The 26,972-nt window shown below is 52.1% G+C and overlaps 1 protein-coding gene across 1 annotated transcript; it reads left to right on the forward strand.

The window, feature by feature from the left end:
- Positions 1-11,460: 11,460 nt before the first annotated feature.
- On the forward strand, positions 11,461-18,640 carry ZNF683 (zinc finger protein 683; the record flags this gene model as incomplete). The annotated part of the gene is given in 9 exon segments (XM_082672724.1): positions 11,461-11,574; positions 12,215-12,419; positions 13,809-14,503; positions 15,608-15,736; positions 16,753-16,787; positions 16,789-17,045; positions 17,048-17,080; positions 18,326-18,426; positions 18,518-18,640. Coding segments are annotated over 9 exon segments (1,692 nt in total).
- Between the last annotated feature and the right edge of the window lie 8,332 nt (positions 18,641-26,972).

The raw sequence follows: 26,972 nt of genomic DNA on the forward strand, positions 1-26,972 counted from the left end.
CATGGATCACAGGCCCAGCCGCTCGGCGGCATGTGGGATCTCCCCGGACCGGGGCACGAACCCGTGTCCCCTGCATCAGCAGGCGGACTCTCAACCACTGCGCCACCAGGGAAGCCCTGTCATTGTAGTTTTGATTTGCATTTCTCTAATAATTTGTGGTGTTGAGCATCTTTTCATGTGTTTGTTGGCCATCTGTATGTCTTCTCTGGAGAAATGACATGTAGGTTTTGATGGATACTTCACTAGAGCCCTCATTTCATGGAGCTCCCATTCTAGCAGGAGGCATTTATGGAAACCCCAGGAAGGCATTCTAGTGTTAAGAAAGCAAGAATAGGGGCTTCCCTGGTGGCGCAGTGGTTGAGAGTCCGCCTGCTCATGCAGGGGACACGGGTTCGTGCCCCGGTCCAGGAAGATCCCACATGCCGCTGAGCGGCTGGGCCCGTGAGCCATGGCCGCTGAGCCTGCGCGTCCAGAGCCTGTGCTCCACAACAGGAGAGGCCACAACAGTGAGAGGCCCGCATACCGCAAAACAAAAAAAAAGAGAAGGTGGCAAGAATATACTTATCTCTCTCTTTTTAAGAGCTTTAATATATAATACAGTGTATACTGTACTATTCATCCATTTAAAGTGGGCAATTCAGTGGTTTTTAGTATATTCAGAGTTGTGCAACCACCATGATCATATTATTTTTTAACCATGTCCTATTTTATTTTTAAATTTTTCTAAATTTATTTATTTTATTTATTTATTTTTGACTGTGTTGGATCTTCATTGCTGCGTGCGGGCCTTCTCCAGTTGCGGCGAGCGGGGCTACTCTTCGTTGCGGTGCACAGGCCCCTTATTGTGGTGGCTTCTTTTGTTGCGGAGCACCGGCTCTAGGCAGGTGGGCTTCAGTAGTTGCAGCATGTAGGCTCAGTAGTTGTGGCTCATGGGCTCTAGAGCACAGACTCAACAGTCGTGGTGCATGGGCTTGGTTGCTCCACAGCATGTAGGATCTTCCAGCACCAGGGATCGAACCCATGTCCCCTGCATTGGCAGGTGGATTCTTAACCACTGTGCCACGAGGGAAGGCCAACCATGACCTGTTTTAGAATATCTTCATCACACTAAAAGCAGACACTCCCAATTTCCCCCACCCAACCCCCAGCTCTAGGCAACCACTAATCAAATTTCTGTCTCCGTATATTTGCCTATTCTGGACATTTCATATAAATGGAATCATACAATATATCATCTTTGTGACTGGCTTCTTTCATTTAACATCATGTTTTTAATGTTTACATTGTAGCGTGTATTAGTACTTCATTTTTATAGATGAAGACTATCCCATTGTATGAATATACCACATTTTGTTTATCCATTCATCAACTGATGGACATTTGGGTTGTTTCTTTTTTTTTTTAATTGAAGTATATTAGATTTATGTGTTGTTTCCACTTTTCAGCTATCGCAACTAAAGCTGTTATGAACATTCATATAAAAGTTTTTATATGAGCATATGTTTTCAATTCTCTGGAGTATATATTATCTAAGAATAGAATTGCTGAGTCATACGGTAACTGTTCAAATTTTTGAAGAACCACCAAATTATTTTCCACAGTGGCTGCAGCATTTTGCTTTCCTGCCCACAACGTATAAGGGTTCCAATTTCTCCATATTGTTACCAACACTTGTCTTTTATCATATTTTTAAAAAAATTATAACCATCCTAGTGGGTGTGAAATAGTAATTCATTGTGGTTTTGATTTGCATTTCTCTAATGACTTCTAATGTTGAGCTTTTTTTGCTTTTGTTGAGAATTTTTATGTTTATTGTCCATTTATATGTCTTCTTTGGAGAAATGTCTGTTCATACCCTTTGCCAATTTTTTGATTTGGTTATTTGTTCTTTATTATTGAGTTGTAAGAGTTGTTTATATATTCTGGATACAAGTTCCTTATCAGATAAATGCTTTGAAAATATTTTCTCCCATTCTGCGAGTTGTTTTTTCACTTTCTTCTTTAAAAAATAATTTATTAAGGTAAAATTCACGTAACATAAAATTAACCTTTTTTTTTTTTTTTGCCGTATGCGGGCCTCTCACTGCTGTGGCCTCTCCTGTTGCGGAGCACAGGCTCCAGACACGCAGGCCCAGCGGCCATGGCTCACAGGCTTAGCCGCTCCGCGGCATGTGGGATATTCCCGGACCGGGGCACGAACCCGTGTCCCCTGCATCAGCAGGCAGACTCTCAACCACTGCACCACCAGGGAAGCCCAAAATTAACCATTTTAAAGTGAACAATTCACTGTCACCAGAACGCTGTACAACCACCACCTGTATCTAGTTCCAAAAGACTTCCATAACTCCCAAGTAAAATCCCTTACCCTTTAAGCAATTTCTCTTCATTCCCTCTTCCCCTCAGCCCCTGGCAATGACCAATCTGCTATCTCTATGAATTTATCTATTCTAGACATTCATATAAATGGAATCATATAATATGTGACCTTTTGTGTCTGATTTCTTTCACTTAGCATAGTGGTTTGGAGGTTCATCCACATTGTATAATATTCCATTGCATATATATATATAATATATATATATATATAATTTATTTATCCATTCATCTGTTGATGGACATTTGGACTATTTCTACCTTTTAGCTACCATTAACAGTGCTACTATGAACATGCGTGTACATGTACTTGCTTGAATACCTGTTTTCAATTCTTTTGGTATATGGCTAGGAGTGAGATTCCCGGCTCATATGGTAATTCTGTAACTTTTTGAGGAATTACGAAACTGTTTTCCACAGCAGCTGAACCATTTTGTATCCCTATCAACAATGGATGAGTGTTCCAATTTCTCTACAACTTTGCCAACACTTCTTTTTTTAAATTACAGCCATCCTAGCCTTTTCATTTCTTGATGGAATCCTTTAAAGCACACAAGTTTTAAAGTCTAATTTACCTTTCTTTCCCATTTTTTGGCCTATGTTTTTGATGTTGTATCTAAGAAGGCTTTGACTAACCAAGGTCGCGAAGATTTGTTCCTAGATTTTCTTCCAAGAATTTTATGGTTTTAGCTCTTATCTTTAGGTCTATAACTCATTCTGAGTCAGTTTTGTACACAGTGTGAGAATTTTGTGTGCACACAGATATCCAGTTTTCTCAGCACCATTGGTTGATCTTGTGTCCTGCAACCTTGCTGAACTCATTTACTAATTCCAATACGTTTTTGTGGATTCCTTAGGATTTTCTATATATAAGATCATGTCATGTGTGTATAGAAATAGTTTTACTTTTTCTTTCTAATCTGGATGACTTTTACTTCTTTTTCTTGCCTAAAATTGCCCTGGCTAGGGCCTCCAGGACAATGTTGAATAGAAGTCGTGAGAGTAGACATCCTTGTCTTGTTCCTGATCTGAGAGGGAAAGCAACAAGACTTTCACCATTAAGTGTAATGTCGGTCACTTGCTTTTTGTAGGCGTTCTTTGTTGGGATGGGGAAGTCCCTTATTCCTAGTTGAGTGAGTGTTTTTATCATGAAAGAGTGTTGGATTTTGTCAAGTGCTTTCTTTGCGTCTACTGAGATGATTGTGTGGTTTTTATCCTTTATTTTATCGATATAGTGTGTTACATTAATCAATTTTTGGATGTCAAACCACTTCTGGTATAAATCTTACTTGGTCATGGTGTACAATCATTCTCTTGTGGTGCTGGATTCTGTTTGCTTATATTTTGTTGTGATGTTTGCATATATATCCATAAGAGATATTTCTCTGTAGTTGCGATGTCTTTGGTTTTGGTATCAGGGTAATATTAGCCTCATACAACGAGTTGGGAAGTGTTCCCTCCTTTTCTATTTTTTAGGAGATTTTGTCAAGAATTGATATTCTTTGAATGTTTGATGGAATGTGGGTCATATCCTTTGGAGACAGGAAAGAGCTAGGGCTCTGGGACCTTGGACAGAGGCAGCTGAATCTGACACACAGATCTGTTCTGATTGGTGGGCCCATTATTTTAAAACACTTGAACCAACTTTTAAAAAAAAATCTAGAGATTTCACATAAGAATCCTGATTTTCAGATTCTCTAGAGAAGTCAGAGCCTTTGGCAGCACTGGCCTCTAATATGCTGAGTCATGATGAATGGCCTAAGCTCTCTGGTTTACCTCAGTCTCCACCTTTCCTTGTTAATCCTGACACCAAGGCTGTGTGTCAGGTACCATTTGCATCATACTTATTCCTGGACCACTCTTTGTTAACTGCATGGCCACTGTAGGTATTTGAGTGGATGCTACCTGGTTTACCCTTGTTGAATCTTTGTTTGCTTGTCTATAAAATGGAGACATTAGAGTTCTTACCTTGGAAGATTTCAAGGAGGATTAAATGAGATGACTATAAAGAGGTTTACCACACAGGAGGCACTTAGTAGATTTACCCTTTGCTTTTTGCTGGCTGCATAGTATTCCATTGAATGTATGTACATAATAGGTACAATTCTTCTAATGGTGGGCATATAGGTAGACTTCAATTTTTCTCTGTTTCACACAAGGCTGGATAGGACATCCGTGTATATGGTAGGCAGTGCTATATGGTGGTTAAGAGTATATTAGCGCTACTGGATTTGAATCTCAGCTGTGTGACCTCTTTTTGTCTCCTATCCTCTTGAAATGGTTGAGATAAGGGGATGGGTGGGATGATCTCAGATGTCATTTGAAGATATATCTACAGTTTTGTCCACAGAAGGACTGAAAGTTTACGGGTGGGTGCAGGGGAAGATGCAAGAATCTCGAGGCCCTTTCTGCAAATGTGAGAGCTGACGAGCCCTATCTCAGGATCTCCCCGCCCTGGGGTGTGAAGCCAAAGGCCAACTCGTTGCATCTGACTGACAGCTGGGCTGTCTCGGGAGATGAGATAAGTGGGTGTCAGGCAGAGGGAGGGAGGTGTCAACAACAGAGCGGGGGCAGGTGAGTGCACTGTGGACTGGGCTGAGCTCTCCACCCTCAACCCTGTCAGAGTCACAGAGCTGCTTAACCCTCTGAAGCAATGATGGTCCCACACCCCCCTCCTGACCTGGCTGATCTGGTGCCCCCTCAAAATTATGCATGCAACAGAGTTCCAGGACCCTGGCACTGAGCCAGCCAGGAGCTCAGCTGACTGACCTCAAGGTGGGAGGTGGCAGTGGTTATGGACTGAAGAAGTTTTTGAGGATTTTGAAGAGGAAGTGGGGCTTTTGCTTGTGGTTCCACTGTGTTTCTCTTTGTACTGCACAAGCTAGCCCAACACTCCTGGCTCTACTTTGCTTCCCAAACTGTTTAATGATAATAAGCTTTGACAGTTGCATACAACTTTTTATTTCAGCAACATCCTGCAAGCCTTCTGATAAGTGGGCTGTAAATTGCAAGGTCTGTGTCATGTTCCTATGGGCTTTATTCCCAGCAACTAGTCCAATGCCTGATACATAGTTCACAGTTAATAAATATGTGAATGAATATGTGAGTGAATGAATGAATGACAGGTTCTTGGGGAACTTGCACAGTGCCAGATGCTAATTCTGCAGCACACTTCCCCAGTCCTTTACTTGGGTCTCTATCCATCTTTACTTTTCCGAGGGTCCTTTGGCCTCTGGAGGGAATCCAGACTCTACTGCACCACATTTGTGGCCCTTTTTGTCTGTTCACAGGTGCCCCTGAATTGCCCCAGGAATTCTTCCCTGAGGTCTCCTTCTCTTCTGGGACATCGCAGCCCCAACTTGGGTCACGTGATCTTGGGCCAGTCACTTTCCTTCTCTGAGTTTCAGTTTTCTTGTCTGTAAAACAGAAATAATAGCATGCATCTTACCATTGTGTTGATGGAGTTAGATAAAGCTGGTCAAAGTGCTCTGCAGGGTTCCTGGCACATGGGGAGGGCTCGAATGCCAGGAGCTACTGTTGCTGTGGTATGTGGACTGGTGTGAGGGCAAGACTGCATTGGAGGAGAGCAATGGTCTCCAACCAGGGCTTAATGAATAAAGCAATAAAACTGAATGTAGTTCATGTCTCCAAGTGTGCTGCCCAAATTCTGGTCTTCCGAAGTGAGCCAGGAACATTCATCATCAGCTTTTAGGAAGCTGACTTGCAGATACTTGCCTAACTAGGCAAAGATTGATATACAATATTAACAGTAACCCACATTTGTCAAGTGCTTGCATTGGGCCCGGCACTGTCCTCAGGACTTTACATAAATTATCTTGAGGAATCATTGAAAGAACGCTGTGAGGCAAGTGCTATTATTATCCCCATTTGACAGATGAGGAAAGAGGGACAGAGGTTAAGTGACTTGCCCTAACGTCACAGAGCTGGGATTAAATCCAGCAGAGTTAACATTCTTTAAAAAAAAAAAATATATATATATATATATATATATTCCAATTCTTTTCCATTGTAGGTTATTACAAGATACTGAATACAGTTCCCTGTGCTATATGGTAAATCCTTGTTTATCTATTTGATATATAGTGGTGTGTATCTTTTAATCCTATACTCCTAATTTATCCCTCCCCCTCCTCTTTCACGTTTCCTAACCGTAAGTTTGTTTTCTATGTCTGTGAGTCTGTTTCTGTTTTGTAAATAAGTTCGTTTGTATTATTTTTAGATTCCACATATAAGTGATATCATATAATATTTGTTTTTCTGTGTCTGAGAGCTAATATTCTTAAACACTCTGCATATTACCTCTGCATGGAGATCCTTTCCAGCCTTGTGTGGAACAGGGAAAAATTGGAGTGCACCAACAGAGAAATGCTACATATTATGTCCATCAGAGGACATATAGGTGGTCCTCTGCAATGGAACACTATACGGTCAGGAAAAAAACAGGAGGCAAATGATGTGTACATTCTGGCATGAAATGATGGCCACAGTAGGTTGTTGATAGACAGAGCTTCAGAACAGTACTATCATATAATTCATTTGTGTATAAAAACAAAATTTTAAAGTCCATTTACTTATTTGTAGGTTCATGGATAAATGTCTGGAAGGATGAACACCAAACAATTCACACTCACCACTGGGAAACCATGAAGGAGGGGAGCTTCCATTTTTTGTCTTTATATTCTATGTTGCTTGAATCGTTGACCACTCATCTGTATTATTTTGTAATTAACAGAAAGAAGAAGAAAGCAACTGCACAGTGAGCCAGGAGCCTGAAGACCCCTGTCCACCCCTCCCGCCTTTCTGCTCCAGACGCTGATTCTTTTCTGAGGCCTCCCTGGTGTTTTCCGCTCAGCACTGAAGGCTCCTCAACCCTGCTTCCCCTCCACGATCATTTCTCAAGCCCCCTCTGGTCTCCAAGGACTTGCCTTGGCCTGGGTCTCTCATCTGGGTCCAGGCATTGGTCCAGGTTTCCCAGGAGGCCATGGTCCTACCCCTTGTGCTACCCCTCAGGGAGATGTGGGACATGGTGACATCACAGTTAAGCTGGTGACATCACAGTGGACCTGGAGGCTCACAAGACAGAGGACCTGGCAAGGCCCAAGAGAAAGGAGCAAGGAAGGGATTGGCAGGTAGAGGCTGTTTCCAGTGGGAACTTGAGGGATTGTGTCCCCAGCCCTCCTCCTGGGACACTCCTAACCAGGTCTTTCAGGGATTGGAGATCTGGAAATCTCCAAGGCCATTTTCCTTTTTGTTCCTAACCAAGAGGTTGTACACTTTTCTGTGAGCTGGAAGCAGAGTGTGATGCCAGGAGGGGGCGGAGTTGGCAGATGGAAGCCAAAGGTGTGTGTGAATCCGCCTTCGAGATGTGGGTGGGGCCTTCCACAGGTACCCAGTGAGGCTTTTGCACCCTTAGATTCCAGGCAAGGCTGGAGGGGAGGCAGGCTGTGTCCTGGGAGGCTGGGAGGGCTCCAGCTTTGGGGAGTGGAGTTCTGGTTGACCAAGATGGCAAGGAGTGCCATGGGAAGGGCTGCCCGCTAATCTGAAGGATGCTGAGAGGGCAACTGGTATGTGCAGGGTTGGTTGGGGGAGAGGATGGGGAGGGTGGTCTGGGCCTTGGGAATGGCACTTCGGAAGAGAGTATGGGGGGCACAAATGAAGCAGTGGGGGTGGCACTGGGGGTGGGCTGACATTGCCAAGAGACAGTGGAATCTGAGGGTTGGCACTAGAGAGCTCTTGGCTATTTGCTGTGTGACTCTGAGTGAGTTGCTTACTCTCTCTGAGCTTCTGTTCCGTCATCATGGGGATAATAAAACCAACTGCACAGGCTTATTGTGAAGATTAAATAAGATAATGTTTACGAAGCCCCTAGCACAGTGCCAGGCACATAGTAACCGTAAAGGTAGCTATCTACTCTAACCCTCGGAGTATTCCAACCTGAGCCTGGTGCTTCATCTATTCTGGACATGTATAGTGCAGGATTCTTGGTTGTAACCTACAGAAACCATTTCAGGAGGATTTAAGGAGAGAAGGAGGGAATTCCCTGTTGGTCCAGTAGTTAGGATTCTGTGCTCTCACTGCTGAGAGCCCAGGTTCAATCCCTGGTCAAGGAACACAAACCACGCAGTGTGGGCAAAGGAAAAAAAAAAGAAGAAGAGAGAGTGAAAGGAAGAATTCACTTAAAAGATGCTGGGGGGGCTTCCCTGGTGGTGCAGTGGTTGAGAGTCCGCCTGTCGATGCAGGGGACACGGGTTCGTGCCCCGGTATGGGATGATCCCACATGCTGCGGAGCGGCTGGGCCCATGAGCCATGGCCGCTGAGCCTGCGCGTGCGGAGCCTGTGCTCCGCAACGGGAGAGGCCACAGCAGTGAGAGGCCCGCGTACCGCAAAAGAAAAAAAGATGCTGGGGAAGCTCAGAGAAGGTTTGGGAAGGCTGCAGAGCCAGGCTTGGAAAGCAGGGCCAGGACCACACCCCCAGTACCAGCCCTGAGAGGACTGGTGACACCCTCTGAACCCCTTTCTTCCCTCTGCTGTCCTGGAGGCTGGGGCATCACCATCTACGTACAGAGTGGGCTCCACCGACCTGCCACCTCAAGGCCACTGGCTTCTTTTCCTTTTTCTTTAATTAAAACAAATTTTTTTATTTATTTAGTTTATTTTTGGCTGCACTGGGTCTTTGTTGCTGCGCGCGGGCTTTCTCTAGTTGCGGCGAGTGGGGGCTACTCTTCGTTGCGGTGCGCGGGCTTCCCATTGCAGTGGCTTCTCTTGTTGCAGAGCACGGGCTCTAGGCGGGCGGGCTTCAGTAGTTGTGGCACACAGGCTCAGTAGTCGTGGCTTGCAGGCTCTAGAGCGTAGGCTCAGTAGTTGTGGTGCTCGGGCTTAGTTGCTCCACGGCATGTGGGATCTTCTCTGACCAGGGCTCGAACTCATGTCCCCTGCATTGGCAGGCGGATTCTTAACCACTGCACCAGCAGGGAAGCCCCAGGGCCACTGGCTTCTGATCACAGTCTGGATGGGCACATCTGGTCGGTCTGGTCCATGCCATGTGCCCGCACCACGCGCTGGAGCAAGGAGGTAGGAATTCAGCATGCGGCCATTTTGGCTTTTATAGTGGAATGTGCCTTCTGCCTCCCTCCAGACTCATGTGGGAGAAAGTTCCAGATGCTGGGCATCCAAAAAACCTGGCAAATATCTACATGGGAAACAAGAATGAGTAAAGAGTGGTCCCTGACCTTGAGATACACACAGACACGTAGGGGTCAGTTTTATGGGCAAATGATTATGACAGGAAGCGACGGGGGCCAGAGTGGAAGTGAATACTGACCAGGGGCTGAGCTGGCAGAGTAATATGTCCCTTGCCTACAATGGAGAGTTCCAGATGTCCCTGTGCATTCCATGCCACCTGGGTGGCATGGCCAGGTGGAGTTTGAGGCCTGGATGGGGCTGCCACACTGGGCCAGACACTGCGGACACACCAACCGGGCAGAATTTGTGTGAGGCCGGGGGGTGATGCACCTTCTGCTCACAGGAACGATGAAATTGCTCAGCCTAAAGCTGTTTCTGGCCTAAAGGGTCTCCCTTTTGATATCTAGTCATGCCTTACAAGCATTTTGCTGTGTCTTTGAATTATCTCTTGCCGGTGGGGGCGGGGCCCTCAGCATTCTATCTAAATTAGAGAAAGGATTCCCCAGAACCGAGAAATCAGAGATGGGACAAAGAGGAGGAAGATGTACTCGTTGCCTCCTAGGCGCCTGCTGTGTGAGATCGGATTCCTGCTTTCTCCCCTGCCTCACCCTACGTTGCCTGCTCTTGTCTCTGCCTGTTTCTGTCCCTGCCACCACCGTCACTGTCTTCCCTCTCAACATCATTGCCCGTCTCTGTCCCCGTTGGGCCTGCATCCCTGGAAGGACCCCAGCTCCAGCCTCTGAGCCCTGCTCTGTCCCCCTCCTGCTCAGCCATCTGAGTTCTCTGAGAACCAGAGTTAACCACACCCCACTCCATCCCAGCCCGCACACTGAAATCCCAGTAGCTCCAGTTTACTGTGGCCCCAAGCTCTGGCAGTGTTGTCTCAGGTAGGTAAAGGCAGGTGGGCGGCTCGCCCTTGTCAGGTCCCATAGGGCCCCCGCCTGCCTGCCTGCCCCCCCTTCCTATTTGTGGCAACTTCAAATGTAGCGCCTTCCTGTCACCTCTCACACCCACGGGGGCTGCAAACACAGACAGAGGCTGGCGGCCCACCTGCCCACCTGCTTCCTTCCCCAGCCAGAGGGGACTTCTGCCGAGCCAGGTGAAGAGCCTCACCCAGGCCGCCTCTCCTTCTAGGGTGTTCTGAGACCCGGGGCAGGTTGGGAGGAGTCAGGGAAGAGGGAGAGGAGACCGGGTTTTGGAGGAATGAGACACCCGCGTGAGGGTGCCAGGCTCCGAGGGGCACTGGGGGTTAAGGAGGGTTACGGGGGGGGGAAGGGAAGGGCCTCGGGACACTTGCCGAGCTGCATGGTCCCTGGGCTGCGCGGGCCTCAGTGAAAGCAGCAGAGAAGTGAGGCGCTAGCCGAGTGACAGGACATTGGGGCTTCCTCAGAGGCCCAGAAAAGTTGTGTGGATGAGCTGGGGGACAGGGGCGCCCCTCAGTGAGGAGCCTGTGTTTGGTAGAGTCTTGGAATAGCTTCTCAATTCCCTGTGGCCCTGAGGAGGTCTGGAATGTTTCCTCAGATCTCTGAGCTTACCTGGAAGTACCTCCATGAGGACCTTCCTCTCTCCTCTCTTCCCCAGGGATGGGATTCAGGCCAGCTGTGCTCTTTGCCTCTGATTGGCCAGTCTCCATTCAATCCTCTTCTTGCCCCTACCAGGAAAGCATCATTGGCTTTCATGTCATCGCTGAGACAGTCCTTTCACATCAGCCAGTCCAACCCTCCCAGTTTGCAGATGGGGAAACTGAGGCCAGGAGGGGCAGTGACTGACTCAAGGTCACACAGTGGTTTCCTGGGAGAGCCAGTCCTCGAAGACAGGCTCTTATTTGGAGGACCTTCACTGCTCACCTGTGACTGACCTGTCTTCCCAGCAGGTAGTGGGGGCATGAAGGGGGAACCCGCTCCAGAGTTGGGTTGTTGCCACAAGACTAAGCCCCTGGGGAGCACAGGAGACTCCCTGTCCCCCCACTCGGACTCCCAGCTCTGCCAAGGCGATCAGGTAAGATGCGGTCCCATCCCCAATTTTGAGGCCAGGCTGCTTCTGGAAGGAGGGGATGTTAGGAAGAAGTAGGGGGAAAATCTGAAGGGACCTAGATTCCCCTGGTCCTGAGCACCCGCACCCCGGCACATCATGGGAATGTGCCTTTGGAAGCGCCAGAGACCCTCTCCCGTGCCCCAGGGGCCCAACTCTCCTGTGAGGCATGAGAAGGGACAGGGCCATGCAGGAAGCTTGGCTGTGTGACCGTGGCCTGGGCCTTAGAGGGAGGAAGCTCAGGGCCCTCCTGCGGGGTACACAGTCTTTGATGAGGATTTTCTCTAAGTTCACCTTGGCTCCATCCAGGTAGTTAGTCTGAGGGTGGTCAGGAAGGAAGGGGAGGAGGAAGAGCAGGGCTGAGTGAGAGGTTCTGGGGCAGGGGGAGGGTAACCCTGGGGGTGGACATGTGAGTCCCTTGGGAACGCGGATGAGGGAAGGGGAAGCCATTTGAGTGACAGACAGGGTGGAGGCAGGTGTAGGTTGGGGGTTGGTCTTAGCTTCTCCTCCCCCTTTGGAACCCAAACTAGGGGTGGAACCATCCCAAGGGACTACCCCAGGGGGCTCCCAGTCCCTGGCCCCCAAGCCCCTTCCCCCTGCCTTCCAGGTCTTGCCAGGCTCCAGGCCACTTCCAGACACAGTGGATGCCCATGGCCCGTCCTGTGCCAGCTGGCTGTACCCCTTGCCACTGGCACTGGCCAGGTCTTCCCTGCTGGCCTGCCCTCAGGGCCCGGACGTATACCTGTGCACCCTGAAGTCGGCACCCCCGGGCACAGCCCCGCAGGGTCTCAGAGAGGATGCCTCGAGCACAAGTAAGCCCAGGGCACGGGGCTGCACCTTGGTGGAGGCTGGAGGTGGGAAGCACTGTTAGGTTTGGGGATGAGAGACATTGCGGACCCAGTGTCACTCGTGAGGACAGTGCCTCAAGCACGTGTTACTGCCACATTCTGAGCTGGAGCTCTGCCTGGGGGTGCGAGGGGCTCTCAGGTGGTGACACGTGAGCAGAGGTGAGCAGAGGAAGTGGCCAGTGGTTCTCTCAGGCGTGGGTATGGGATCTGGTGTAGGCGTAGCTATTCCCGGCGGTTGAGAGTGGCGCTTTGTCTGCCTAGAGTGTTTGAGCTAGAGGGGCCTATTTTATAAGACAGGAGCCCTGACTGGGAGTCAGGGAGTCGTGGGTGGAGTCCTGGTTCTGCCCTTTCTGGCTCTATGACATCATGGAGGCCAGTTTCTTCTTCCACAAAAGTACAATCTCACTAACCTATGTTCTACGTTTATTGCTTACGATACCCCATTTCCTTATGCAACTCGACCTGGAGGGCAGGGACCATGCTGCTGTGTCCTTTATTTCCCCAGCACAGAGTAAAGCAGCTCAGTAAAGCTGGTTGAGTGAATAAATGAGGATCCAAGCAGACAATCTACTTTTTAATCTTTATACATATTTAATAGTTTACTTTCTATCACTCCCAGTTTAACTCCTACCTCACTGGCTGTTGCACCTCAGTCTCCCTTGCTTGCTCTCCATCACGTACCTCCTAAGTCTCCCCCTGCTCAGGAACTCAGTCCAGAGCCGCCGCCTCATCCCTCCCCTCCCCTCTCCTCCCATGTTCCCATCTCCTCTCTTCTCCTCTCCTCTCTCTTCTTTCCCCCCTTCTCTCCTGTTCTCTTTATCTAGAGTAGCAGTTTGATAGAACTTCCTGCAGTAATGGAAATGTTCTGTACTTGTGCTGTCTGATACCATACCTACTGAGCCTTTTAAGTGTGGCTAGTGCAAGTGAGGAACTGAAGTTTTTACTGTACTTACTTTAATCAATTTAAATGTGCCTGGTGGCTACCACTTTGGACACAGCAGATCTAGGACCACCTTTTATGGGATCTCATTTGGGCCCATGGCACCCAGATTTATGTCTCCAGCTCGGGCTGCTCTGTTAATCTCCAAACCAATGCACCCAACTGCCCACTTGACTTCTCCACCTGTACGTCTAATAGGTTTCTTGAATCGCTTTCACTCTCTGAAATTATTATGCGCTGCACAAATTCTAGCCTCTTTTATTGGCAAGGGCAATTGCAGACCAGGAAAGCCCAGAGAGGGGAGGCGCCGCGCAGGCTAGAGCCCTCTCTCAGCTCTGAGCCAGGCAGGTTGATGAAGAGCAGAACTTTACCCAAGTCTGTGCGGCCCTGACCGTCTTCCCTTTCCTGCTCAGGGCACCAGCCACCAAGGCGGCCCGCCGGCTCCTCCAATGGCGAGAAACTCACAGCCAAGTACCCTCTGAGCAGGGACAAGATGGGAAGCCAGCGGGAAAGAGCTGGCGAGGGGTCCCCCAGCCCATCCTTCTCTCCTCACAACAGCTCTTTCCCAAACCCGTGGCAAGACAAAAAGAGCCCCAGCCCCTTGGCTTTCTGCTCCTGGCCCCCACCCACCCCCATTTCCAAAGAACTCCCATCCCACCTCTGCCCGTTCTATCCTGTGTACCCACTTCTCCTGCCCTCACCTTACCTGGTCACATGTGGGGGCCTACCTTCTGTGCAGTGTCCCCCCCTCTTCCTGCTGCACCAGAACACCTCCTGCACCACCATGGCTGTGCCCACCTTGCTGATGAATGTCTATGAGGCCGGGCACTCCAGCACTCAGGGGGAGACCCTGCACCCCTACGCAGGGGCCTCTCAAGCCTCTGGCCAAACCCAACCCTCCCAGGCCCGGAATCCAGGCTCTGCAGCTGCCAGGACCGACTCCACAGGGCTGGAGCATGCTGGCCGGGTGGTTCCAGCAAAGTCGGCCCCACCGGGCTCCCAGGCGGGCTCTTCGGCGCTGCCTTATCCGCTGAAGAAAAAGAATGGCAAAATCCTGTACGAGTGCAACGTGTGCAGCAAGAGCTTTGGGCAGCTCTCCAACCTCAAGGTATCTGCCTCTGGGCTCCGTGGCTCCCCTCGGCATCCTTCAATGACCCCCCTCCCATCCTGCTTCTAGAATCAAGGACCTTACAGCCAGAAGGAACTCCTGGGCAACCTCTAGGGCCTATGACCTTGGCTGGTTCATTTGGCCCCTCAGTTTCACATCCGTAGAGAGGAGTCCTCTCCACACTAAAAGACTGTCTATGAGATCGTCTCATTTAAGTTAAAAATAGGGAAACTGAGAAAAGATTTGCCCAAGGTTGCCTTGATTTCATGGTGCAGTCAGGTCTTGATCTCAGTCTCTCAACATCTAGGGCAAAGCCCTTTCTGGAACAACCATCCTCTCTGATTCCCAGTTAAGCCTCCTCTTGTTTACTTATTTGAAGTTCAGGTGGGGGAACAGGTAGATTTTAGTGAGTCTAGACCACAGACCTGACAACCAGCCTTTTTCATGTGGGATCCTGCACATCAGCGCCGTGCTGTAAGCATCATTATAGGCATCGTCCAGCAGGGGGCAACCATGGGCACATCTCTGTGTATCAGCAAAGACCGGAAGCTAGGCGCCAGTTGGCACCTGCTGAAGTTGAGGAAAAGTTACGGTTATTGGAGAACAGCCCTTCTGCATCCTCTAGGGCATGAATTCTTAAACTTTAACGAGCCTCAAACCATCTGGAGAGCTAGTAAACATGCATATTCCTAGGCTCAGCCCCAGAGATTTTAATTCAGCTGGTCTGGGGTGGGGCCTGAGAATCTGCATTTCTAACACCCTCCCAGGTGATGCTGATGCTGCGGGACAATACTTCGAGAAGCACTGCACAAGATACACACACACACACACACACACACACACACACACACACACACACGGGGTACCCCTCACCTGGCCAGCTAACCACAGCCATCTCCCCTCTTGCAGGGCAGCAGAGAGAGAGAGGGGATCCTGGGGAATGGTAGATTGGCCTTCAGGGAGGTGATACAGATGCAGGGGGATTGAGAGGCCTTGATGCCAAAAGGGGGCCCTATGGGGATGTGGGTAGAGATTTGAAGAGGATCCCCGGCTCTGCTGGAGGGCTCTGGGCAGTTGGCAGCATTTCTCCCACACCTGGCTCAGGTCCATCTGCGTGTGCACAGCGGGGAGCGCCCGTTCCAGTGTGCCCTGTGCCAGAAGAGCTTCACCCAGCTCGCCCACCTGCAGAAGCACCACCTGGTGCATACTGGGAAGCGGCCCCACAAGTGCCCGGTGAGACCATCCTCCCCCTCCCCTGTACTCCTGCAGGCTGCGGAAGAATTCTAGGCCCCTGGGGGATGGCACCCGTGGCCTCCATTCCCCAACCATCCTGAGCAAGTGGAGACAGGACAGGAGGCAAGGGTTGGGGGAAAGAGGGAGGTGGAAGGGAAGGGCCAGGACGTGATATTGGAGGTCACCTCCTGGGCCTGGAGGGGAGAAAAGAGATGTATGTCTGTGGGGGGAGAAGAATGAAGTTAGGAGTCCTGGGGATACCCATTGCCTACTTCCCAGTATAGTTGGAGGAGTTAATGCTATAGTGTGTGCAAAGTATATAAACACTACTTATAACATCAGCTCAATGTTAGCTCCCTCCCTCTTTGAGCCTCACCATGTCCCTTGGGAGGTCAGAAGGGCCCAGACTCTTTCCCTGTTTTAAAGAGGCAGAAATAAAAGCAGCATAGTGGTTATAGTCCGGGCTACCTGGGTTCAAATCCTAGCTCTGCCTCCAACTTGCTTTGTGAGCTTTGGCTAGTGGCTTCACTTCTCTGAGCCTCTGCGTTTTCACTGTAATATAGGAGTAGTACTTAGTCCTGCTTCTCCAGAGTCCTGGAGAAGACTAGTACACGAGACCAGTTCCTGGCATGTAGCAGCTCCCAGTAAATGTTAATTACGCCCACTGAAGCTGCAGCCCCACGCATAAGGGTTCTATGTGATTATCTCATTCAGTCCACCATACCTATGAGGTTAGGTATTAATACTCTCATGTTACCAATAAGGAGAGCAAGGATCAGAGAGGGGAAGTCACCTATACAAGGTCATGCAGGGAGTAAAAGAACCAAGATACCAACCCAGTCTGACTGGCTACAATCTGCCAGACACTGTGGGTCCCAGGGAGGAATCATGGGGGGAAAGCTTCCAGGCTTGCATTACAGGGAGGTGGTAGGGGGTATTTTCAAGATGGGGAGAGGGAGCAGAGATCCTGGGTCAACCAGGTGGGCAGAGCTGACGCCAGTGCCCATTCCCATCAGATGTGCCACAAACGCTTCAGCAGCTCCAGCAACCTCGACTCACCTGCGCCTGCACTCAGGGGCCCGGCCCTTCCAGTGCAGTGTCTGCCCAAGTCGCTTCACGCAGCACGTTCACCTGAAGCTGCACCATCGGCTGCACGCACCACGGCCCTGCAGCCTTGCTCACACCCACCTGCCCCTGGCGTCTCTTGCCTGCCTTGCCCGATGGCTCCAGGGGGCACTAGATCTTGTGGTGGCCCCATCAGAGAGGCAGATAGACTGGGACGTGGACAAGGTCAAGGTGTCCTCAGCATCCCGGGGAAAGCAAGGGCAGCCAGCCTGAGCAGTGGTGCCAGGACTGCCCTGGGGAGGGGGCAGGGGCAGAGCAATTAAAGGATTTTCTCTATGATGAGTTGAGGCCTCCTGAGCTTCAATAGTGGAGGGGGAGGTCACCATGTATTTGCCAGACTTCACACCCCACTCCACCTGGCAGTTCAGGGAACACAGCCAGGAAGAGACTATGCTGCCCACCGCGTGGGGTGGGTGCCTGCGGCCATCTACTCTGGCTGGGTTTGAGTTCCACTCTGTTTGGGACCTATCTGGGACCAGCCCCACCATCTCAGCTCGCCGATGGACAGTCCAGCCTTCCAGGTCGCTGCAAGGTGCAGACCGTGCTGCCAAGCACAGGACACACTGCCCTCTTTTCTGAACAGATGTTTCAGCACCTGCCCAGATGCCTGTCTGCTGCTTGCCGCAACATTCTTGTCTCACAGTTCCTACGTGCTCCCTCAGCTGGTACTCCCTGCCGTGGTCAGGTGCAGCGTACTCCTCCCTCTGTACATGCCAGGATCTGAGCTCCCTGTGGGAGAGGCAGGAACACAAGGATATCAGTGTCCACTCATGACCCACAAGCAAGATGTCCCCCTGTGTGTCAGGACCAGTCATCACAGAGGACAAATGGCTAAGGAGGCACCAAGCTCGGTGAAGGGGTGGAGGTCCTACAAGGACTGCCGGCAGGGAAGAACTGGCAGAGAGCCTGGGGAACTGGGACCCTCTGATGGTCTTTCTTCCTGCAGTCCCAGAGGATCCCCCAATGTGCAAGGTACCCCCCCCCGAGAGTTAAGAGAGGTAGCATCAGGTGGGAAAGGGTACTGCCCTTTGGGGGTACAGGAGGCCCAGGTTATAGTCACAACAGTAGTAGTATTAGTAAATCATAATAGTTGGCCAACTTCCAGCAGGAGTCGCCGTTCCCATCCCTGTGGATTTCGGATAGGCTTCCCCACCAGGGGAAGATTCCCCCACAGGCGAGATTCCCGCTGTGTCATAGGGTCTCCAGGACCGAGAGAGAGAACTCTCATAAGGGCCCACCATGGCAGGGTAAGGGCAGGGTCGGCGTCGGTCCCCACCAGTATCGAAGTCTAGGTTCCAAGCCCACCCTGTCACCCTTTTGGCTCCGCCCAACATGCCAACCAATCAGGCTAGCCCCCAATCACGCCCATTCCCGCCCCTGGCTCCGCCCCTGCGTTCTAGCCCCTCCTTCTCCGGGGGGGCGGGAAAGACGCTTGGCTCAGTCCAGCCTCTCGGCCCCTTCTAGCCCCAGGACCCTCCTCTCCGCCCTACTTTGTGCAGGCCCAGCTTGAAGGCTTCCAGCACCGGGACCCGGTGGGCCCCTGGCGCTTCCGGGGGCCTAAAGAAGTAGCGCAGACAGGGCCGAGAGCTGGACCGGGGCGGGGGTGGGGTGGGGGAAGCGGGGAGGGTGTGGCCCGGGTGGGGACGACCCCTGCAGAGCGCACCCCCTGCCCTGGGGCTTGGGCAGCATCTGGATCGGTCCTCACCCCGCGCCCGCACTGCGGGCCGGGCGCTGTTTGCTCAGGGGGGCGGGCCGGAGGAGGCGTTTCTCTGCAAATGAGCTGGATCCGGGAGGTCCCCGCGGCCCGGGACCGGTCAGGTGTTCTGACGCCCCGAGCCTGGAATCTTGCCCTTGCCATCGCCGAGCGGCGCGGGGTCCTGGGGGCCCGCCTGGCTCGCCGCCTGGCCGGGCTAGGGGTCCGGAGGGAGTGCAAGGGGAAGCCGATCCCGGAGGAGGCCAGATCCCGGGATAGGTGAGGGGTTTGGAGGAGGGCCGCTTGGGGCGCCCCTGGGCCCAAGGGTGTGGGTGTGCGTCTTGGAGTGTACCTGATGTTCAAATAAGCCTGTATGAGTGTCTGGGAGCATAAAAATATACCTGTCGGTGTACCACGATTTTGGTTATGTGGACTTTATATTATAAAGTTCCTGTGCTTTTATAAAACTTTACAACAAATTTGCAATTTCCTAAGCCTGGCAGGTGGCATGCCAGGGATCTCCTGATTTTTCTCTCCAGAGATAGTTGAAAGGCAAATATGGGGATAGGCAGTCCTCCTGCCCCTGTGGACTTTGATTCTCTCATCACAGGACAGTTTAGCTCTGGTCTTCACGTCCCTTTGTCATGAGTATGACAGGTTCCTGAGTCGGCTTAGACTGCACTGCATTCGCCCTTAAATGCCATGGAGAGGTTTCCCCCTGTCATCTCAGATTGTAATAACATTAAACTTTTATTTGTCACTTGCTTGGTGCTGTACCTGGATTATCTCATTTAATCCTCACAGCAGCCAGACAAGGTGGGTATTTTGTGTGAGTCAGATAAGGAAATGGAGGTCCAGAGAGGTGAAGTCACCGCCCCAGTCACACAGCTGGGAAGTGGTGGGGCTGGGACACAGGCTTAAGCAGTCTGACTCCAGGGCCCGCGTCCTGAAGCACTGGGCTGCTCTGTTTCTGGAGAGATTTCGGGACTGCAAGCCAGGGGGCCGGAGCTCTGTCCTAACCCTAGATGCCTCTGGCCACGTGACCCTGAACAAATTGCTACATGTCTCCCAGCTGGTTCACTCTTACCTGATGTCTGAGAGAAAGGGAAAAGGCTCTGTGGGTGGCCAGGCTGAATGGCTGGGACGGGCATAGCGAAGAGGACCCCAGTAGCTCACAGGCCCTATATCTGCAAAGAACATGGCGTGTGCTCTCAGGCACGGGGTGTTTGTGTCTCTGTGCAGTGACTGGGCACTTTGTTCTGATCTTATCATGACAGGGCTGTCTCCAGCCTACCCTGGGAGGAGTGGAGGCGGTCGTGGTGGGGCCAGAGTGAGGGGAGGAGTTTGTGCTGCTCTCTCACACCAAAGAGAGAAGGGAGGGGAGGGCCTAGTCACCCTATACCTGGAAGCCTGGGTGGCCGCCGGGGGTGCCCACACCCTGCCAGTGCCCTCTCTGGAAGTCACATCCCCTCCCTTTACCCTGTCTGGCAGGAACCTGCCCTATAGGCCCAGATGGAACTGCTCCTCCCTTTCTTTCCCCACTTGAGAGGAGGCAGGGCTGCGGGTGAGTCAGGGACAGGAAGGGCAGGGTAGGGACTTCACATGCTCCTGGGCCAGCGTGATGATATATCCCATGTGTGCACTTGGACTTGGTTCTCACTGGCTGTGGGAATGGGACTCTGGCCCTGAGGCACAGGCCTCCGCTCCCTGCTGATTGCCTGGGTGGGGGGCAGAGTGTACGGAGAGGGCAGCCAAGGCACTTCCTCATCTTGCCCCCATTAGCGTGGTGATGCCCAACCAACCTTTGGAGTGATACCATCCTAGTGTCTTAACTCCAAGGCTCACTAGCTGTGTGACTCCAGGCAAGTCACTTTACCACTCTGGACCTCAGTTCCTTACCTGAAAAATGAGGACAATAATATCTACCTTTTAGGATTATTTGTGAGGCTTAAAGGAGATTATGTAGGCCTGATACCTAGTGCTAAACCTGGCATAGGGTGGGCCTCAGCAAATGGCAAGCTTTTGAATTATTAGGGTACTGTCCTTTTTCTGTATTCTGGCCCTGATACAGGCCTAGTCCCCATTTTGGTCCCAGGCCCATCCCATCCCTGTCTCTCTGTCTCTGGAGGTGGAGTGGACAGCTGGGGGAGGGAGCAGAGAGGAGTCTGCTGCATAGACCTCCCCTGCCCCGGCCCCCCGCCCCCCAAGATTTCAGGTGCTCATCCTGCCTGTGTGGGCCCTGAGAGAAGAGGGGGGAGAGCCACCAGGTCCAGTCTGGGGGTGGGAGAGGAGGAGGCTACTTCATTCCTTTCCCTGTGCTTCCTTCCCAGGCCCTGGGGTGGCCAGAGCTGCCCTGACCTGGCCCAGGGCCAGGGCAGCACCAGCAGAGTCAGCCTCAAGGTAGGAGAGAATACAAGGGTGGGGGAGTGTAGGGGAGCAGAAGCTCTGGGAGGGGCTGGGCCGGCCCTGAGAACCCTGACTTACAAGTTAGGCAACTGGAGTTCTCTCATCCCTCCTCTGCCACGGATTCACTGTGTGACCCTGAGCAGATCACTTCCCACTTCTGAACCTCAGCTTCCCCATCTGCAAAATGGGAACAGTAATGCCTCTTAGGGCTGTTGTGAGAAATAACGTCACAGACGTAGAACCTCCAGTGCAGGGCCTAGATGCTCAGAAAACAGCTTCCTAATGTCGGGGCCCCTGGGGGAGGCATGTAGGGGCAGTACCTGTTCTCAGGACCCCTTTCCACACTCCCTCCTTTAGCTTGACCTTCCCCATCTTTGACCCCTTTTCCCCACTTCCTGGCATTGCCCCCAGGGGTGACGCTGGGCCAGTGCCTTAACCTTCTGCCTGCAGTTTCCCCATCATCAGTGGGGACCTGAGCCATGGATTGGACAGAGACAAGGTCCCCCACTCCCCACCCCCTGGAGGAGCAGACGGCTTCCTCTGGAGGTGGCTCAAGCAGCCATGTGTCTCTCTGTGATCCTGAATGCTATCGATCGTTACTAGCATTTAACTGAGCACTGCTGGTACTCTGCATGGATTATCTCATACAATCTTCACAGCACTCCCAGGAAGCAATAGTTTTATTATCACGCCCATTTACACATGGGGAAACTAAGATGCAAGAGGTATTGCAGCTAGAAAGTAACAGAGCTGAGAATCAAGCCCAGCTTGCCTTGCTCCGGGCCCCCAGATGAATCATCCAACCCTCCTGTTTCTTGAGATGTTCAGCCTCTGGGGAGTGAGAGGCTGCATCGATTTCATAGATGAGTAAATGAAGGCATTTGGGATCAAGGGCCCCTGCTAGGAGGAATTTGACCCCAGACTTGCCTCCTCTGTTGCCAGGGACACAAACCCATCCCTGAAAACTGGTGTTTTGGATGGCAGTGTCCATTTGGGTCTGTGGTCCTGAACCCTCTCCCCTCACACACACAGCTAGGCTGGGCCCCAGGGGAAGACAGTGGACAGAAGTCAGTGTTGCCCCACTTAGGCAAAACCTCTTTCCAGGCTCGCTCTTGTCCCAAGAACATCTCTATGCCCAAGTACCTCCTCCCAAGTGTGTTTGGGAATCTTGGGCTGGGAGGGTACTGGGGAGTTGGCTGCAGGCTCTCTGGAAGCCAGGAGCGGGCAGAGGCCACAGGCATTTGTGGCAGGCATGCCCACAATGCCCTTAAGGCCCAGGGCAGCTGGTGCCAAAGGGCTGGAGGCCAGAGGATTCCTGGGAAATCAGCAGTTGGCCTGAGAATCAGGAGCCCTCACTGTGTGACTTAAGTCATGTCAGTGTCCACTCTGGGCCTCACTTTCCTCGTGTGTAGAATGGGAAGGGGTGAGTTAAATGCTGAAGGGCCTTTCCAGAGCTCTGCCTCTTGGTCCAGATCTTGTGGCTTAAGAGGCAGTCTCTCCTTAAGGCAGCTCTGCTTGGTGTCAGAGCTCTGCTCAGCTTCTTCTGTGACCAGGAGGGCAGCCGGGGTGTCAGGGGTACCCAGAAGGCAGGGGAGTGATGCTGTCACCCGGTCTCTGCCTCTGCTTTCCCTCAGGCCCAAGCCCAGAGCCTCTCAGAGTTGGACCTTTGGGCAGGGAGCCGTGGCTCCTGGCTTTGGAAGCGACGACACAGCTCAGGGCGGTCTGCTGAGCCACCGGGGCGCCTACAGAGGCCAGCAGTGGGCAGCGCCTCTGACCTGGCCAACTCTGCCTCTGTGGGGCCAGAGAGCCTGGCACTGGCGGTGACCTCAGCAGAGCCTGCTGGGACCAGGTGTCCCTCATGCCCACCACCAGCTCCTGGATGTTTGGAACAAGGATCTCCAGGCTGCACCTGCCTGCAACCCCCGTACACAGCCCAGGAGATTCCTCTGAGGCCTGAGCCACCCAGCAACCCGGAAGACGTGCGGCCCCGCCCAGCATCCTCCCCCAGGGCAGAGGGGGCAAAAGGGTGAGCCTACCAGCGCAGGGCCAGCCCTGCCCGAGCCAGCCCAGACTCTACGTGAGTGTCCCTCTGCTACCACATCACCAGCACCCTGCAGGGGCGTGGGCAAGCACCTGGGGAGGAGACTCAGGAGCCCAAACTGGCCCAACCAGCTCCCCACGCCTGCAGCCCTGAGGAATCCAGGGGCTGGCAGGAGCCTCCCCAGGGCCCCCGCCCCATCACAGGGTGCCTGGTGGACCTGCCTCAGGAGCCCCGGCTGAGAGCCCCACCACATCAGGGGAGCACGGCCCAGCGGCAGGAGCTCCAGGCTGGCCAGATGCCTGGGTCTCCGCATAGATGGTGAGTCCGACTTCGCCCCACGTGAGGCAACGCGGGGAGGGGAAACCGGCCTGGCTGACCCCTCTTGGGTCTCTATCTTGTCTCCGGGCTTCTCCAACTCAAGGCCCATTCATTCAGTTCCCTGGGGGTGAGCTGACTCTGCCATCCCCTCCCCCTCCCAATTCTGCCCTCCTTTCCCTCCCCTCATCCAAAGGCTACATCCTGGGGCCCAGTGCTTCCCTATTCCTCTGTCCGACTGAGGAGGGGGATATCCTGTCATGGAGAGGATGGGGGAGGGGTCACCTTATCCTCAGCAACACACCCTCATTCCCTCGTTCTGTTCCGGAGACCACATTCCCGGCCTGAGAAGAGGCTCTCAGCCAAAGTGCTGTATGTCCTGGGGCAAGTTGCTTAACTTCTCTGGGCCTTGAGTTGTCAGGTAGATTTGGTAGCTGGAGATGAGGAAGGAGGAGGTGGTTACAGGAAAATACTTTGAACTCTAGAGAGTTGGGCTGCTGAAATAGCACGGATGATTTTTTTTTATAAATTTATTTACTTATTTATTTTTGGTTGCTTTGGGTCTTTGTTGCTGCACGCGGACTTTCTCTAGTTGTGGCGAGCGGGGGCTACTCTTCATTGCGGTGCGCGGGCTTCTCACTGTCGTGGCTTCTCTTGTTGCGGAGCACGGGCTCTAGGAGCGCAGGCTTCAGTAATTGTGGCATGTGGGCTCAGTAGTTGTGGCTTGCAGGCTCTAGAGCTCAGGCTCAGTAGTTGTGGCGCACGGGCTTAGTTGCTCCGCGGCATGTGGGATCTTCCCGGGCCAGGGCTCGAACCTGTGTCCCTTGCATTGGCAGGCAGATTCTTAACCACTTCGCCACCAGGGAAGCTCAGGGCTGCTTATTAATAAAGCTTCAGTCGCAGCAATAATTACCCCACATGGTTCTGTGTTGGCAGCCACGGAAACAGGCACTGAGTTTCCCAAGCCTCCGTTTTTAATTTGTGTTGAAATTACTCTCCTGAATCTGCCTGGTGGGCTCAGAGGTGGAAGGATGTGTCCCCTAAAACTCACTGAAGAGGGGATGAACATGGGATCTCTCTAGAACCACCAGGAAGGGCACTGGGCCTCAAACAGGGCTCTGAAAATTTCCTAACGATGATGGTGGCGGCTGTCACTTATGGTTCGTTTTCTAAGCATAATTCTGTTTAATCCTCACAACAGCCCCATGAAGTTGGACTAATCCTGCTCTCCACCTTTCCGCCCCAATTACAATAGGGAAACTAAGGCTCAGAGAGGTTTCATCACCTGCTCAAAGTCAACTAGAAAGTGAAGGGGCCAGAATTTGAACCCGGGTACCTGTGTTCTAACTACTTCTCTCTCCTGCCTCTAACGGAGGCCTCAGTGGCCCTGTGCAAGCAGTGGAGTGTTGAGTGTGGACTGCAGAGCTTTCTGTAACCTCGTGGAGCAGATTTGGCAGTACTGTGTCAGCAGAGGCAGCATCAGGGATGACCAGGCCTCTGGGCAGGAGTCAGGGTAATGATTCTGTGACAAGGAAGAGGGACATGTGCGACCCAGGCTGGCTCAGAGACCTGCTGCCGGGGGAGGTTGTGCTCCAGCTGGGGGAGAAGGGCTGCAGAGAGAGGGAGGGTGAGTGGGAGGGGCAGTCCTTGGAGAGGGGAAAGGAAGGAGCAGGCGGTTCATCTGGGGGACTTGGGCTCCATCTTCTACTCCGACTATTTTGGGCACAGGTGGATAATGACAGACTCGCAGGAGGCAAGCGCTCACTTAGAAAGGAAGGAAGAGGACCTCCAGGGCTGTCATCCTTCTCTGTTCCCTTTCTGGGGGAGGGTTCTCTGGGCCAGGATTGGCAAATGTGGGGGGTGGGGAGGCACAACGCAGTTGGGTCTGGAAATGTAAGATGTGTATGCATCCAAGTGTGTGCATCTGTTCAAATAAGGGTGAATTTCAAGGGGAGGAGGGCTGGGGGCTGTGAATAGACTCTGTGTGTGTGTGTGTGTGTGTGTGTGTGTGTACTGTTAATGTGTGTGCATGTGTCACTGTGTTTGTGTGTTTCTGTGTATGTCTTGTGTGTCTGCTGTGTCCCTGTGTGTGTATCCCCGAGTGTCTGTGACTGACTCTGTTTGTGTGTCTGACTGCGTACGTTGGGGTAAGCATCTATGTGCGTTTTTGTGCCTGTGTGACTCTGTGCGTCTGTGCCGTGTGTGTCTGTGTGTGACGCAGCACGAGCTTGTACGCCTGTGGGCTGGTTTGACCTAGTTTGTGGGTGACTCACAGGTAAGCAGGGAGAATCCAGGACGTGTCGGGTTAGATGAGGCTCTTTCCCACACTCCCCTCGCCCCCTCCTCAGCCTCTCCCTTTCCCAGCCCCACACACCTGATTTGGAAGGCACAGGTTAACCTGTGACAAATCCACCTATGGTCCTGGGCCCTGAAGAAGAGAGGGCTCTGGAAATGGGCATCTCTGCTGGCCTGGGAGAGGCATCCTGGGTCATTGGGGTGTGTCTTCAGAGGAAGGACAATATGGGGGAGGGCTATAGGCAGGCAGATTCCTGCATAGTTTGAAGAACATTCTAGCCATCACAACTATTCAGGGATGGGACAGGTCAGCTGTCAAATTGCGACCTCCCTGTCACTGGCTAGAGGTATGCAAGCAGAAACAAATGATCACATGCTTGTGGAATGAATGACTATCGGGGGTGTTGTCCAGGGGTTGGGTTGAGAGAAGCATAGAATCATAGGTCACTGATATATCTGATCTGATTACCAGTGGCTTCCTCTGAAGCTGCTCTCCTGTTGCTTTGCCAAAGCCTATGGAGGCTTTCCAAATGTGGTTCCTGTTTTTATGTCTAATTCTTTGACTTCTGGACTCCTAGGATACCACCTCCAAGAGAAAATTGGCTTTGGATGAACCTAACCAGGGCCTAGCGCATCACGTGTCACGATTAGTGCTGAATGAATGAATGAATAAATGACTTAGAACCCAGGCTTTGACCCTTACTATCTGCCGTCACGGACAGGGAATCTCAGCGAATGGTAGTTGTTATTGTTCTTCAGAAATGGAGATTAGACTTGGGACAGGGGCTCGTCAAGGGGTGAAGCTCCATGTGCGGGGGAGTCTCAGCAAGGAGGACAGGGGAGAGGGTCAGGCCTCAGGGAAGGGCTGCAATTCAGGGCCTCAGGTGTCTGAGTGTGTCGCTCTCAGGAATTCTGGCCCGGGGAAAGGATTGGGCATCCATCTCAGCCCCTCACCTCCCCCATACACAAGGCTTTTCTGGGGCCACTCAGACCCCGTCCTGGGCCAGGCCACATGTTGTCACGGCCACCAGTGGTCCCCAAGTCAGGTCAGGCTTCCCTGGGCCTCATCCCCATTCATCTCTGCCCATCATAAAACCTGAGTCACTGCTGGGGCCACAAGACAGGGCCAAAGTTCTGGGTTCTACCAGCCTCTCAGGAGGGAGGAAAATAGAGAGAGAGGAGGGAAGTTGGGGGCATGGGTCCATTTCTGGCCTTAACTGCCCTTATAATGGTCTGGGGGCTGCCTCACAGAAAGGAGGAGCTGAAGACAGGCTGGTACTGAGGCTGATGTGGAACAAGCTGACCTTTTGGGTCCTTGAGGCCTGAGAATAGGATTGCCCTGCTCAGTGCAGCCTGGAAGT

Source organism: Grampus griseus (genome assembly GCF_964374135.1).
Source record: "Grampus griseus genome assembly, chromosome: 1".
In the NCBI taxonomy this organism is placed as follows: Eukaryota; Metazoa; Chordata; class Mammalia; order Artiodactyla; family Delphinidae; genus Grampus; species Grampus griseus.